The following is a 15,765-nucleotide window of genomic DNA, read 5'->3' on the forward strand; positions in this document are numbered from 1 at the left end:
ATTTGACCTCCCTTGCATGGAAAACTCCACGGCAGGCAGGTAGCAACGAGGCCCAGCATCCATATACCATTACCGTGACAGCAAGTAGGATTCGACCAGAACCTCAGTAATTGTTCCAGACGCACAGTAAGCTCGTCCTATGCACAGCTTGACCTCTTGAGGTTCTAGCGGCCGCTCACTAGTGCTATCTATAGGTGTTAGAAACTAACAATATGCTCAACATTGTATATTATATTAATACGATACAAAGTACAACACAGGCGCAATCCCGAGTCTTGAGCAGATTCACCGCATTGTGCACGTACAAGTCCCTCAATACTCAATCGCTCTTCTCATCTTTTTATCCTTTCCGCACAGATTACTCCGATGGCGCATGTTCAAGAGCCTGTGGCTGTTGTGGGCTTCTCCTGCCGGCTTCCAGAGGGCAATAATACGCCTGAAAAGCTATGGGAATTCCCGAAACAAGGAGAGATTGCATCAAGAGATGTTCCAAAGAGCCGCTTTTCCTTCGAAAGCCACTTTGATGGTTCCCTTGAGCCTGGTACCACGCGTCCGCCAGGTGGTATGTTCTTGGAGAATGCATCTACATTCTCCATGGATCCCAATCAACGGCAAATGCTTGAAGTTGTTATTGAGGTATTAGAAAACGGAGGAATTACGATGGACAGTCTGAACAGGAAATCGCCGTCTTTGTACATATTTTATTTGGACATTTTTTATATTCATTATTTTGGTCATGGTAGACTACAGTAAAATGCAAAATCGTGATCCCCTTGACCGGGCATCGAATCATGTGGTTGGCATTGGGCGTACCAGTATGGCCAATCGGTTAAGCTACTTCCTGAACATCAAGGGGCTAAGTGTCATGATTGATACAGCCTGCTCAGGAAGTATGTTTGCATTGCATCTGGCCACCTGTGCCCTTTACAACCGAGAATCCAACAGCGCAATTATTGCTGGTTTACAGTTGTGAGTATAGGCACTTCCTACAATGAAAATAAGGTCTAGGATGTATATTAATGGATATATAGAAATAAATACAACATTAAGTCACAGTCTCACAAAACCATCTACCACCTACTAAGTCACACTAGGTATAAAAATAAACACAGCACCACTAAGATCACACTAATGATCACCACTGCTAAGGTAAACCCTTATTCTTGTGCACTACAATTCTCGAGAAATACGAAGATCATCTCTAGAATACGGACGGTTTGGCTTGTTGGGGGTATTTAGCATGACCTGAACTCTTGATGATGAAATCAACCCTCAACGTAGTGCGAAAGACATTTGCAATGATAGAAGCGGCCTCGGGTATTTTCTGAGTTTCCGGGGATATGTCGAGTTGGGCAAATCCAAGCATTGGGTACTCAGCGCGTACTGTGCGCAGCAGGCCAGTATTTGGAGAATACTGAATTCCATTCTCTGCGGGAGAAAGAAGACCTCTGACACGGATCAAGTCCATGGAATGTCCTGTCGGTGATAGGTCTGGTTTCTGGTAGTGTGATAACAAAGGGTTCTCTGCCGGAGCCAATGATACTCCTCCAATGCATTGGTAATAGAATTGTTGAGGTGCGGTCAGAGAGCCATGCAAGCTAATTAGAAATCAATGCATGGCCCGACACAGTGGAAGCCAGTTATAATCTATAGGAGATCTACCTTCTCCACCTGTGAGCCCAACGGCCGAGGGAACATGCTGAGACAGTAAAAGGTAAACACCAACAGGTCATTCATTCATCCTTCACTAGTGTTTCAGAAATACCCTTACCCCCAAACAACAAGTAGAAAAAGCAAAGGAGAAGGTGTTTAGAGTTAATCCTAGTATGCTATTTTCTTTAGATCATTACATAGCACAGAGCAACACAAGCGTAGCAAGACAGCATTGGCTGCTGGAGCCTAGACCTGGGTCACTTAGACAAGACCCTGCAAATATCCTTGTAAGCGTGATATTGTGTTCCTAGTAGGATGTAACATGGAGCATAAATTATTTGTAGTATCAACCCCTACAATGCAGGGGCATAAAATCTATTTATATTGTGATAGAAAGATAGTAGTATTTTTGGGAATATCAATTTTCAGTGCATTCAGACTACGGTAAATGAGGGGGCCGCTCAGTTAGAATAGCTGCTCACTTATGGGTTATGTTATATATCTTTCAATCTCTTCAAGATAGAATATGTTTATCCTAATATCTAATATATATATAAAATATTCACTAATGTATTGACCGTAATCAGAACCTTCGGCCTCTAATAACACCCTAATAACCATAAGAATTCCGGGCGAGTTAGTGGTGAGCGAGGTAAGAACTACGAAGTCTTTAGATTAGGTATCACTATGGCTTTGGAGTTTGGATAGTTGTTTAGGTCGAGCATGGTGGGGCTGGTGCATTGCACAAAAATAGTCCTTGCCCACTAACTATGTACAGATCATCTGCTCCTATCTGCCTCTACTGGAAGTAGCACACAGTCTCTGCGCCTATCAGCTAAAATAAACAAATTAAGCTTAGGGCGCAGGACTAGGCCTGTTCTTCCTGCTCCACATAAGATTTATGAAGTTGCAGTAGTAAAAGATGAATAATTATGATTCAGCTATCACACAATCAGTCCTGCTGCCTGTCGGTGTCAGCACCATAAGCACATGAGGGCCAACCGGCAGAACCATCCCCTATTCACTTGTTCATGGCCTGGCGCTTTAATACAGAGACAGTAACAACCAAGAGAGAGAGCGCGCGGGGGAGAAGCTTAGGACAGCTGCCTGTTTCACTCAGCATGTCTGGCTTATATACCAGGGCAGGGTTGGGGATCTTAAGCAACGCGAATACTGACCAGTCAGTTTGAAGAAGAACCTCGCCAGCCACACCTACCAATTCAAAAGCAGTCAGTCACTCTCTGCCCCTCTGATCTTTCACCATAATGAACCCTGAGGCTCGCCGAATTGCATGCGTATGGGACCATCTTCCATCGTATCCGCGACGCTCTCTCGACCGATCTCTCCTCCGTCACTCTGCCCCCGTCCCTGTGTTTGTCATCCTCTTTCTCAACGCTGTCTTCTCCGACCCCCACCCATCTATCATCCACCATCCGGCCACCCCGCTCCTCGTCCTCCTCATCCGCCAACAAGTTCTCCACTCAGCTCATCCCTTCCATGCTTCCCGGCCTACACATCGGCGGGTTCGATCTGAATAGCCACCGGGACTTTCAACTGGAGATTATCCTGCACCTGAGCTCAAAGATGCTGGGGTGGATCAAGAAGCTCCTGGGAATTTCGCTCATTTCATCGCAGTATCAACCCGGATCGTTGTCGACTGAAGAGATGTGGACTGGTGGGAGTGGGATGCCCCAAGGAAACGGCAGCGGCGGCGGTGGCGGAGGGAAGGGTGGGGAACGCCCGATTCTGGACAATGAATCTACGTCGGCGTTGCTGGAGGTCATGTTAAAACAGAATGATCTTGGATATTTCAATGAGGCCAATGGGGGCGCAGCATCGGTCAAGCAGACATTGCATGATATTCATGAGAAATTGAGTGAGATAATGTGATGTTTTTGGGTGGGGGATCAATACTAAACTGGAGAGGGTGAGGATGTATGTTTTTACTTAGACACACAGTGGGAGGGAGACCGTGACAGAAGGCCCTGGATCAGAGGTCTTATGACCTTCATCACCCCTTCACTACTTGACTTCTCATTCCTTCATTATTTAAATCAAGCAAGTATCTTGCTACATATTTCTAAGTATATAGCACCAAGAGGTTCGGAGCCCTTGCTCCAAGAAAGACCTTCTACTTGGTACCCGGATAGATGAGATTCTGGAGAGGAAGAGAAGCAATAGTGACTATGGCTGACTGCAGTGAAATACAAAAGACACCTTGGATTTTTCATATTAAATGCTTGCTTGGGGTAGAACTATGCTCCAGTTCAAAAAATTTAGATTGAGGTGGGCAATAATTAACTAAATAACAGAATCAGCATGAAGAGCTACCAGCTCCCTACTCGCATTTCTCGCTCTCCCCCCCTGTCAGTTCAATTCCTGGTTACAAATATCCACAATCTCGGCCCAGATCTGTTCTTGCAGCGCCTTGCCCTCCTCGTTCGTGACCAAAGGGCCCGGTCTAAGCGGCGAGAAATAGATCTCATCAGCAACCATGTCTGAGATGATGGGGGTAATAGATGGGTATTAGGAAACCACTCACTTAGTAAAGACATCATTAGTCCAGAACTTGCCATGGCCAGCTGTGCCCAACAAGGTCGCACTGACCAACAAGCGACTACCCTCCTCGGCCGATCGCGCACAATACATCTGCATCAATTTCAACGGCAACATAACATACCACAGAAAGTCACAGCCCAGCTCGGTCGTGCACAAGCCCGGACAGACCACATTAGCAGTGACATCAGGGTTAGCTTCACGCCCCGCGTAATTCTTGACCAAGCCTTGCATCACATACATAGTCAACAGCTTCATCACCGCGTATGAGGTCTCCGCGTTGAAGAACTGGGGCGAATTGATCGCCTTCAACACGCTCTGGCCCGGTGTCACGGTCGGCAGGTCTTTGCTCATCAGGTAAAGGTGCGCGAAACTGCCGGTGAGGGTTAACTGTGCCGGCCCTTGCCCTTCTATCTGGCTGTTCTTAAGAAGGCATAAGGACGATGGCGAGCAGCGCGGTCGAGAGGATATTGACCTGCAGAGCGGATTCCAAGCCCGTGGCGGCATTGGCCTGGTAGCTGGTCGGGGCGATACCCGCGTTCAGCACGGCGACATCCAGCCTGTGGATGCCCGCCTGTTGAAGTCGATGAGGAAAGGTCTTGACAGAGGCGAAGTCACCCATGTCGAGAGGCAGGACGATGATGTTGCTAGCGGAAGTTGAAGTTGAAGCTGCCGCTGCCAACACGATCTTTGTTTTCGCTTCTTCGCCCTTACTGATGGTGGGCACGGCAAGGATTAACTTGGAGGCGCCCAACGCGGCAAACTTGAGGGCGGCCTGGTACCCTAACCCCGTGTTGGAGCCCGTCACCAGCACCGTTTCCCCCGCAAAGCTGGTCTGGGTGGGGTCCTTGGGCGAATTTTTGGCAGCCCAGCGAATCGTTCCCATCTTTCCGAAATCTTTTGGAGGGCCGGAGCCGAGTAGAAATTCGATTTGAGGGTTGATTGGGGGCATGATGGTGATGATGGTGGTGGGAGAACGAGAGTATCGGAAGATGGGTTCCGGGCCGTGGATGACCAACAACTATGTTTCAAGGGGCCTAGTTTACTTGAATTCTTAAGGCTTATGAATCCGAGAGGGGGGCTGTTGTTTCGCGAGGTAGGTGAACAAAGAAAATAGATCCTGTCTTCTCACGTCTGTGCCCAGTGTTACGACTAGCTGCCCAGATCATCTTGCACTGCACAGGGAGAACTGGAGTTTGGATTAAGTAGGGATGTGATCGCGCCGATTGGCTTGCCCGAGTCGGTGGCCCGGCCCGAATCCTTCGGAGACTCTAGTCAGATCCTGACCTGCCCCAATCCCCCCACTCTTCGGATGTTCCTGTAAGGATCTCTGAGAGAGAGATGCCTTAGCTACCCAGTGCGCTACATGGGTCTGGATTCGCGAGTTGCATGGTCTTTTGCCCTTATGGATTATTAGCATCCAGCCAGCATTCTTATAGTTCCCCCGAATCTCAAAACACTACAGTTCTACGCTAAAATTTTCCATACAGCCGCCCCCATCAAAAATATATCTTCTCTCGCCGTCTCACGTAATTTCATAATCAACTAGAGGCTGTGTAGTACTTACTATGCTCTGTACATATATATAAATATATACAATTTCCCAATACGGCATACACCTATGATCCTCCCTATTGTCTAGCGGTCATTTGACCCCTAGCTCATAAAAAGCTCTTCCCACGCAAGTGTAATTTCTCAATAATCCCCTGTATTTCCAGTGGGACCATTTACAATTTCACCAGATTCCAGGCACAAGTCGCCAGGGCACTCTTCGACAGTATTCCAACCAGAATACCCCATATTTTGCCTGCCCTCTTTCTTCATCCCGGAGGCACCGGTGCACCAGTAAGATCACCATAAAAATGACATAGAACCAGACCAGGAGTGAGGTAGTGTGAACAAGCGCACACATGGCAAAGCTCAGCAGCAAGTCCCCAACATAATTGGCATGACGGGACCATCCCCACCAGCCGCTACATAGTAGGAGACTCTCGTGCTCGACGCCGTCCATGGTTTTGTATTTTGCAGTGATGAACTCAGCAGGCTTGCCCCAGACTAGCGCTTTCCCACCGGAGCGTCGGACGCGATTCTTCTGGTCATTGACAGATCAGAACAAGATGTAGCCCGCAAGACCCAGGCTGAAGATGAGTATTAGGAAGATCGGAGAGGCTGAAGTGGAGTAGAGGCCGACATATTGACTTTGTAAGGTGTACATGGAAGGGACCCAGGTGAGGCAGCCCCAGGCGAGGTAGAAGCCGTAGTGGTCGTGGGCGATGTCAATTGTGCGGAGGTACCAGGCTTCGTTGATGAAGAAGTCAAGCACATAGATACCGTGGAGAATCGTGATGAGAATTAGAGATGGGTTAAAGTGGTGGTATGTCTGATAGTGGTATGCAATGTTCGACAAGTCTCTGGATACAGATTTCAGCACAAGTTCTGGTGATTATGATGAGACAAGGAGAACAAACACTAGTGTCCATGCAATCAGGCCAGGTCTTCCATTGGTGTAAAGCTTGAGGTCGAAGTAATCCCCAATCCGGGGATTGAGTTCAATGCCCATATAGAAGTCATAGAAAGCGCAGCCTGGGTAAAAGGTACGGTTAAGCACGCTGGCATTACCAATTCAAGGGGATGTGTGGAGAACGAACTTACCACTAAACTTCCAGTCTTCCAGATGTGTAGGCATCAGATATGCCTTAAGGTACGCGGGCAAAGAAAGAATAATACCACAAAGATTCATGGTGGCAAACAGTCCTTCCCAGTTACGCGGAATGAAAGCGGGATCTAGGAGACCCAGCCAACACATGATGACGAAAGCAGCATGAGTTACGACCCATGCCAGAAGGCCGTTTGTCCGATATGTCAGTAAATGACCGGCTGGGGTGTGCTGACCTATATTGATCAGACCCGGTAGGCAGTGGTATAGCATCGCCCAGAAATCAAGGAGATGGGTTAAAACCATCACCACAAGGTGGGGGAATCCTGTCACTTTTAAGAAAATTCTGGTTTATTCTGATTCATGTTTTTGTTTCCCCTTAGCAACTCCATTCTCGACACTCTCTTCATCATCCCCACAGTATCCTCAGTGTGCCCTCTTCATGTCTCTATCTGATTTGTAAGGTTGTCTGACTAATTGAACCTCATACATAACTATCCACCCAATTCTTAATACATCCACGGAACGATCCTCCATCGGACCTTGCGCTTGTATTCGCTCCAGTCAGCTCCATATTTCTTTGCGCACATCGCATCATCACGACGCTCGCGGTGAATCAACAAGATTCCAAAGTAGATGACATAGAAGTAGGTGAAGATCATGCCCCAGCCGGCCGCGGGCCCAGGCACCGCCACCGAACCATCTGACCGGGAGATGGCGCCCGGCGAGGATGCATCCTCATCCTCTGCTGAGCGGAGCACGAGGTACCCTGCGAGCCCCGTTGGTAGGCTGAACGGGAGGGCCTGTAGCCAGTCCCCGAAGTAGTTAATATGCCTTGCAGTGCCCCACCATCCCGCTGTCAGGAGTCGCGTACCCCTAGCCGTCTGGATGTAGGAAAGCTGAGCCACAGCGGGTTCGTCTGGCTGAGTCCGAAAGACATGCTTCTGGGTATTGGCGGCCTTGAAGATGTAGATCCCAAGGACAAAAAGAGCACTCATTCCGGCGATCCGCCACCCGCCCAGCTGCAAGGGATAGGCGGCGAGGTAGCGGCACTGTGTCGAGTAGAGGAATGGCACCCAGACCAGATCACCGAAGACCAGCATGAAGCCCATACCATCCGTTGTAATATCCATCATTGTCAGAATACTGGATTCGTTGTATTGGCTGCTGAGGATATAATAGGCCTGCACAGCTGTAGTAAAGAGAATATTATCTGACAGGGTGCCATAATAGCGGTATTGCTGGGCGATAAAGGCAAGATCAAGCAGGAACCATCCAGTAAGACCTGGACAGACTTCACACCAGGTCTTGATGTCAATTTTGCCAAAGAAGGGCACATTAACGCGGGGGTTCAGTTCACGGCCGATATAGAAGTCATAGATGGTATTCCCTGTGGTCCCGCCGGCTGCTAACTCGCGCAGGTCTTGGTTAGGATAATTTGTGTCCACACTGAAACTGTAGCAATACAAAAATCCGGAGAGAGTGTAGGCGATAAGGATATTCGCAGTGAGAAGCTGCACATAATGGTCGGTGATATATGTCCAGATGATGAAAGAGGCACCATACAGATATGTTCCAGCAGCACCAATTGCAAGTGTAACTACACTTGCTGAGAATGCTGGCAGATGAATCCTTAGTAGAGTATTGATGTTAACAGAGTTCATCTATACTGACCATTGAAACGATATACGAGCGGGCGCCCATGGTGCACCAATTTAGTCCCGTGGACTTCCAAAGCCGGCAAAAGTCTCCAGAGAAGGAGACTATAAACATAGTAAATGATAGTTATCATGATAACTTCCCAGCTGATGAAATGGCCAATTCGGAGATCCATGTCTGCTTTCAAATTGGTCCAGGTCACTGAGCGGGTGAGAAACAGAGGGATGGGACAACCAGCCACATCATTACAGCTAAATGCAAAGAAGTAGAGGAGTAATGGCAAGCCAAAAGTGATGGCTGCAGCACCAAAGCTGTAGTGAGATATTAGCTAAGACTAAATTAGAAAGGGGATGAAACTGCCTACGGTCCGCCAAATTCATACTTAGTTGTCATTCCTGTTTATGGGGGATGGGTTGAAGCTGTGATTAGAATTATAATGATGGTTGAGAGTAGGAGTTTGAGGTTTGTTGGACTCCAGAGCGCCTTGAAAGAAAAAATCGAATCCTTTTAAACAACCCCTGACTGGGGGTATGGCAGGGATCTTACTGTTTGTGACCAATTGGAGCCAACCTTTTCAGTTAGGCAAAAAATCGTGTCAAAAAGTACAGACTCTAGAATTGGATCATTTGTGCACAGAGTACATATCAGAATGAAATAGTAATAACTCTCCCGAGACTCCCCCTTTAGATCAGTTCATAGCGGCTTGAGCAGGTGCTACCGTGCTAGTTAGATCTTAGCACTACTTATCATTCCGGTTAAATGCATAGACCTCAGGCATAGTTATCTACAAGTAGCTATTCATGGTTCACGCTTGCTTGTCTCAGCCTATATAGATTCAATGCCATTATGAAATCAATTATTCTTTGTTTCTATGGCTCAGGTCAAGACTCAAGGAGCAGGCTTAGCCCCATTACTTATCTCATTCCTGGTGTGAAAGTGTTTCTTCTACTCCAGTTGTCTGTAATCTGGGCTTTTGCCCTGTCTCTGTAGGGGGTATCACAGGATTGGGACCATGCATCCACACTAGAGCCTTAGTATTTCTTTATGTGATAATGTGACTAGCACCATTAGATAGATATAAGGATTCTTGATCTGTAACTTTCTAATATCTTATGTATAAAAGATAATAGATTCTAAATAATACTTTAGTTAATCTAGACCTAATCTAAATCTAACTATAATAACTTAATAAGCTAGCTCTTAATATAAATAAATTAGCTATACTAAGCTTTAAGTCTTAAAATAAAGCCTGTACCAAATTAAATTAGATTAGGGGAGGTAAGGTTCTAAGTTCTAAAACTTTAACTTTAAACCTAAGAGGTTTAGTACTAACTAGCCATGAACTCACCTGAACTTAGACTGATCACTGAATGCAACTCTACTTATACTATTTTGTACTGTAGGAATACCCACGCTCATCCATAGTCAGCATTAACAAGTTCAATGAATGAAAAGTAGAGCCCAGCTGACTTGGCTCCATGCCAAGAACCTGAGCATTGCCTGCAGCAATCTTTACAAGTGCATTAAGTACTAGGTTTGTGGTCAGTGAGCCCACTGAAATCCTTCAGTGGATGAATGCCGGCCAGGCTGTGTGGAGCACTGGAGCATTACTTAAGAGGCGTTTTATAATTTATGAGGGGAATCTGTGACCTGTAACAAACAGTCTAGATTTATGGCTACAAGTCAGATTCTTTTTTCTTGCCAGTCATAGTTCACTGGTTCGCGCCCCTTATTTTGTTACATGATTATTCCAAACAGCATGTCACCAAAGCTGGCAGGTCACAGCCTTGTGTTGTCTGCAATAAATACATCACTGCTTGTATAAGTGGGCCCATATGAGTAGTGTAATGCATAGTTAGCCAAAAAAGGTCTTAATAGTTGGAAATTCTCTATGACTATATATTATAAGCCATCATATCACAGTTTGGCTTTGGCCTAAAATGCAGATGGCGGCTATTATAACAGTGACTGAGAGATATAATTTGCTGAGATGTAGACCCAGGAGTTACCAGCAGTATGATAAGTAACCGCCCAGGAATCAGCAATATTAATTTATTAATCTTCTTGTAACAAAAAGGAGCCTATCCAATAAACCCCATAACCGCTTTCCTCAAAATAGAAATGATATTTCTGCTTTAGTGTACGTATGAAGCATTAGTAACAAATAACAAGCAGACTGTGTGTTCTAAGGGAATACACACATAGAAACATAAAAGGCACCCAATTCCCAAGTGTTCTATATTCTGTTCTATATAGATGCAATAGTTTCTAATTGTACATTAAATCAAAATGGGTATGAGCTGAATCCTGTATATGCATTCCCCTTGCTTGGTTATATTCTATCATTCAGCCAAAAGGCCACTATGATGAGTGCTGAGCTCATCATGCCTAGGAGGCGTCTCTATAGTAGCACATTGGCGAGGGCTGCTGCACCTCAGACCTCGCACTTCCCTTTCTAAATTCTTATGCACACTTCTTTGAACAACACTAACCGTAAGGCTAGCTACCAACATCCGCCGCGCTTTCTCTTCCACCGCTAGAGCACTCCTTGAGATCATTTGGGAGGGAACTAAATCACACCCAAAATATGAGGATCTTCTGAAGGAGAAGATGAAGAAGAACCGAAAGTTGTCTGGAGCTGACAAAGTCAAATTTGCGTGTGTTACTCAATTACAATGCTCAAACCATATCATTCACTGACATAATAGTAGTGGAGAACCTCATACATCTGACAAAGACAAAGAGCTGCGCGCTTCTGGTCAGATTTTTCAGGGGCAGTCTCGTCTCACTTCTGTCCATGTTTATGAGAACGGCACTGTCGAATATTCCAAAGCAAGTTTCAATGGCGCGCAGGAGTAAGTTGAGGGATACTTGGTGTGATGGGCATTCAAAACAAAACCCACTAGAACTATCAGAGCAATTTTAGTTTGAGTAAAATATATACGCAGTGATTAGAGTTGCGTTCAGTCTGGATTCGGGCAGGTTCATGGCCATTTAGCACCAAACTGCTCAGGTTTAGGGTCAAAATTTTACAACTTGGAACCCCCCTGACCGGAATTTCCCATAATAGCAAAATGACAGTCACGTGATTATTTATCCGCCAAGCCTTCCAGCCTCCTGTCTCCCAACCAGAGGATCACCTCACTTTCTTCTCTTTTCATGCTCACTGGGATCCACTCCCTGACATTTACTCATGCCACATCACATCCCATGAAATGTTATGGCAACTCTCCAATCTCGAGCCATGTCCCCGGTCTGGGCACTTAAACACCGCCCTTGGCCACTGTCAACAGCGGTCGCTCCCAAACTTCCGGTGAACAAAGCCATCGAAGAGGAACGTACGCCATACTATAACCCTGCACGATTTTATCCTGCACGGTTGGGGGACGTTCTCAATAACCAGTACCAACTCGCAACCAAACTCGGTTATGGTAGTAGCTCAACTGTCTGGCTTGCTCGGGATCTGAACCGGTTTGTTCTTCACGTACTCCCAACGCATCTCAAGTAGCATCTGCTAATCCTTGGTACAGATGGCGCTGGTTCAGAGAGAAATATGTTGCTATCAAGATCAATTCCAGTGCCCATCACTCTCGAGAGAACGCTGCTCAAGCTGAACTAGACATTCTAAGACACATCTCTGAAGCAAATCCCCTGCACAAGGGTTGGGAATTCATCAGACGTCCTCTAGATTCATTCAGTTTAGAACATGGGTTGGCGAGACATCTCTGTCTTGTCTTTGAACCTTTGCGAGAACCCCTCTGGATATACCGCAAAAGGTTTATCGGTGATGTGATACCTTCAGATGTGCTGAAGATATTACTTCAAATGGTGCTTCATGGACTTGACTACCTCCACTCTGAGTGTCATGTCATTCATACCGGTTCGTCTTTGGTTCATATCTAGATAACAAGAATGTTAAACTAATTGATTCCAGATCTGAAACCAGACAATATAATGATCAAAGTTGAAGATCCATCTATTTTGGAGGAATCTGCAAGAGATGAGTACGAACTTCCTCGCCGCAGAAGAGTGCTCAGATGCCGCACAATTTATCTCTCTCGTAATGACTTCGGCATTCGAAAGACCACAGGAATTATCCAAATCACTGACTTTGATTTATCTGTCCGTGGGGATAGCCCAAACAGAGGGTGTATCCAGGCAGAAATATACCGAGCCCCAGAGGTTATATTGGATGCAGGCTATTCATACAGTGCCGATATCTGGAGCTTAGGGGTCATGGTATGTCTAGAACTATATAAATACCATGTACAAGCTAACGTCGTTTTGTTAGCTATGGGATGTTCTTGAAGGCAAAAAGCTATTCAAGGATGTTGATCCCTTTGAAGTTCAAGAATATGATGAGCTTAACCATCTTGGCCATATCTCTGCATTGTTAGGCCCTCCTCCAAAGGATCTTCTAGACAAAGGGACAAGAACTGATCTCTTTTACAAATCTGATGGTGAGTATATTATTGTCTTGTCTGTTTCAGCAAGTATTCACTGACTTAATTCAATAGGACAATTTAAAGGTACAACTATTGCACCATTGAACTTCAATTTTGAAAATTCAATACGCAACATACAAAATGAGGATAAAAAGATGTTCATTGAGTTTGTACAAAGGATGATAAAATGGCACCCAGATGAACGGAGTACTGCAAAGGAATTACTCCAGGATCCATGGCTTTATGCAGAGTTTGATGGGGATTGAAATGGCTAAGAAACATACTAGATCCTAATGTTCATCCTCCTTGTCTGTTTGTTAGAGAGATCCTACCCTCTAATTGTCCCTCTTTATATTTATAATATAGAACTCTCTCTGCTTTACAGACAGGTTATTGCACCCTCTTCGCTCCTTTCCCTGACGGCTCTGTAATTAGTCTCCAAATGAGATAGTCTCAGGTTGTAAAATCTTACTCTCAGTTTCAACTTTGATAGCCTGTATAGGAATTAACCTGATGTTTTAATGTGGATATCAAAAATTATTTGTCATAGCTAGGTAATCAGGGTAATACAAATACTAGTAGATATTAGCATGTAGCTCAGATCTAGAGGTATATCCTCCTCTTATTCTCCTACCTAATATCCTTTCTAGTAGATATAAATAAGGGGATATATATATATGCAGGGGGTGCCATGCACTGCGGCCAGGGGCCTAAGGGGGGGGCCCCCGCCTGGAGTGCATGTCATCTTTAGAGTCCATGTCCTTTTTGCCTGAGTCCACATCCTTTCCCTCCTCACAGCCCTAACCCAGCGTCCTTAGTATCAGTCTGGGTATTATTTAATTATGGATATTCTATTCATGCTAGGGATCCCTCTCTAGATTAGAAATCTCCTGCAGGGGGGGGGTGCTAATTAAGGTTATTAGGGTAGATAGTTATAGATGTTATTAGGGATCTATGCTCTTAGATCTAGCTATTTTATTATTCTTTAAGTATTAATTAACTAATATAGAGGAGTGCTTTCTAGTAATCTAATCCTAGAGGAAAGACCTCTATAAGTATAGTAGTAGAATATCTCCTAAGTATATATTATTTTCTACTAAGTATATATTATTTTCCCCTAAGTATATATTATTTTCCCCTAAGTATATATCCTTTCCCTCCCTATAGCCCTAATCTAGTATCCTTTTTATTTATTCTAATATTACTAGGAGAAGGAGGCCTAGTGTATATAAGGTATCCCCTAATTAATAAGGGGGATCTATTAATAGTAAGGAGATCTATAGATATATCTATAGCCTATTCTTTTCTAGGTAAAGTATATATTATTTTCTCTAGAGTTTATATTATTTTCTCTAGTATCTAGTATACTTTAGATCCTTAGGTATTAGCTATAGCTAATCTATCTAGTGTAGTAATTCATAACCCTATAGATCTGTTTATTAAGATTTAGGGATTAAATTAACCATGGTTAAATAGCTAAGCAGGAGGGTAGAGGGTGGATCCCCTACTGCTATATTATAATATATATATTTCTATTATGATTAATTAGACCTTACTACCTCCCTCCCTAAACTAGCCCCTCTCCCTAGGATTCCCTAGTACTAGAGTAAGTATAATGCTAGCATTATGGGCAGTGCAGGCATAGTTAAGATGATTAGTATTATTAAAGATCTACTAGGTCTTTCTACTAGTAGTAGGCCTGGACTATAGATGCTATTTAATTACTGTTTATTACTAATTACTAAGTGCTATCTGCTAAGGGCAGTAATAAGATTAAATATAAAATAAAATAAACCTAGTAAACCTAGTCAGCCCCATAAGCCCCATAAGCCTGATTGGCCCTATAAACACAGTAAACTCAGTAAGCCCTGTTGGCCCTGTTAGCCTAGTAGTTAAAACCTAGTAGTTATGAAGCTAAGGTAAGATAGCACCACATTATACTCACTCACTGGCGCGCATACTTATATAGCTACCTACCCTAACTCTATCCTTATCTACACTACTTAGTCCTCTAGGTGGGCATCATGCTTATGCTTATGCTATTATTAGTAATAGATAGGATTACTAGCCCAGCGGGTGTGCCCACTATAGATAACTAGTTAGTTAGTAGCTCTGTTATTATTAGCTCTATTATAGTAATTATATTAAGGGGGTCATCACTATCCAGCCTAGTAGTGATTATATTAAGAGGGTCATTACTATCTAGCATAGTAGTATCCTGCTTAAGGGTTTTAACCATAGTTAAAACCACTAGCTCAGCTGGGAGGGAGGCTGCTAACTAAGTTTTAACCATGATTAAAAGGATGGTCTCTATCTTCTCCTTCTCTATCTTTATCTCTATCTTCTTATCCTTATCCTTATCCTTCTCTATAGCTATAGCCCTCTTCTCCTTTATCTAGTAAGTTATAGGCCCCATCCTCTCTATCTCTATCTCTATCTCCTATATAGCTGCAGCTCTCTTACCCCTTATCTAGTAGGTTATAGGTGCTTTCTTAGCTAGGGAGATCCTGAGCTAGTACTTCTTCTCTAATAGTAGGGGGAGGTTATTATGATAGAGGATTACTATATTATCCTATTTAAGTTAAGTATAGGGCTGCTCTAGGATCTCTTATATTATCTAGTTAGTAGTACTCGGGTTTTGGGTTTTAGGGTTTGGGTTTGGGTTAAGGGTTTAGGGTTTGGGTTAGGGTTAGGGTTAGGGTTAGGGTTAGGGTTAGGGTTAGGGTTAGGGGTTTAGGGTTTGGGTTAAGGTTTGGGTTAGGGTTTAGGGTTTGGGTTTAGGGTTAGGGTTTAGGG

General features: G+C 44.5%; 6 protein-coding genes across 6 annotated transcripts, besides 4 other annotated features; 3 read left to right on the forward strand and 3 right to left on the reverse strand.

Annotated features, from left to right (window-relative positions):
- Positions 1-3,150: 3,150 nt before the first annotated feature.
- Positions 3,151-3,543, forward strand: ACLA_053280 (uncharacterized protein; the record flags this gene model as incomplete). Its single annotated transcript, XM_001272279.1, has 1 exon — positions 3,151-3,543. The coding sequence occupies one exon, from the start codon at positions 3,151-3,153 to the stop codon at positions 3,541-3,543; it is 393 nt and encodes a 130-aa protein (XP_001272280.1).
- A 477-nt stretch (positions 3,544-4,020) lies between these two features.
- Positions 4,021-5,161, reverse strand: ACLA_053290 (uncharacterized protein; the record flags this gene model as incomplete). Its single annotated transcript, XM_001272280.1, has 3 exons — positions 4,021-4,114; positions 4,196-4,632; positions 4,685-5,161. 3 exons carry the CDS (start codon positions 5,159-5,161, stop codon positions 4,021-4,023), a joined length of 1,008 nt encoding a protein of 335 aa, XP_001272281.1.
- Positions 5,162-5,944: 783 nt separating this feature from the next.
- On the reverse strand, positions 5,945-7,171 carry ACLA_053300 (ergosterol biosynthesis ERG4/ERG24 family protein; the record flags this gene model as incomplete). The annotated part of the gene is made up of 4 exons (XM_001272281.1): positions 5,945-6,182; positions 6,324-6,620; positions 6,678-6,792; positions 6,862-7,171. 4 exons carry the CDS (start codon positions 7,169-7,171, stop codon positions 5,945-5,947), a joined length of 960 nt encoding a protein of 319 aa, XP_001272282.1.
- A 203-nt stretch (positions 7,172-7,374) lies between these two features.
- ACLA_053310 (C-14 sterol reductase) lies at positions 7,375-8,917 on the reverse strand (the record flags this gene model as incomplete). The annotated part of the gene is made up of 3 exons (XM_001272282.1): positions 7,375-8,483; positions 8,540-8,835; positions 8,889-8,917. 3 exons carry the CDS (start codon positions 8,915-8,917, stop codon positions 7,375-7,377), a joined length of 1,434 nt encoding a protein of 477 aa, XP_001272283.1.
- A 1,896-nt stretch (positions 8,918-10,813) lies between these two features.
- Positions 10,814-11,383, forward strand: ACLA_053320 (uncharacterized protein; the record flags this gene model as incomplete). Its single annotated transcript, XM_001272283.1, has 3 exons — positions 10,814-10,817; positions 11,028-11,181; positions 11,236-11,383. 3 exons carry the CDS (start codon positions 10,814-10,816, stop codon positions 11,381-11,383), a joined length of 306 nt encoding a protein of 101 aa, XP_001272284.1.
- A 385-nt stretch (positions 11,384-11,768) lies between these two features.
- Positions 11,769-13,028, forward strand: ACLA_053330 (protein kinase domain protein; the record flags this gene model as incomplete). The annotated part of the gene is made up of 4 exons (XM_001272284.1): positions 11,769-11,995; positions 12,070-12,404; positions 12,459-12,763; positions 12,816-13,028. 4 exons carry the CDS (start codon positions 11,769-11,771, stop codon positions 13,026-13,028), a joined length of 1,080 nt encoding a protein of 359 aa, XP_001272285.1.
- Positions 13,029-14,043: 1,015 nt separating this feature from the next.
- Positions 14,044-14,118: a microsatellite.
- Positions 14,119-15,102: 984 nt separating this feature from the next.
- Positions 15,103-15,184: a microsatellite.
- Positions 15,185-15,602: 418 nt separating this feature from the next.
- Positions 15,603-15,764: a microsatellite.
- Positions 15,615-15,760: a microsatellite.
- Position 15,765: the final 1 nt, after the last annotated feature.

Source organism: Aspergillus clavatus, genomic scaffold (genome assembly GCF_000002715.2).
Source record: "Aspergillus clavatus NRRL 1 1099423829800 genomic scaffold, whole genome shotgun sequence".
In the NCBI taxonomy this organism is placed as follows: Eukaryota; Fungi; Ascomycota; class Eurotiomycetes; order Eurotiales; family Aspergillaceae; genus Aspergillus; species Aspergillus clavatus.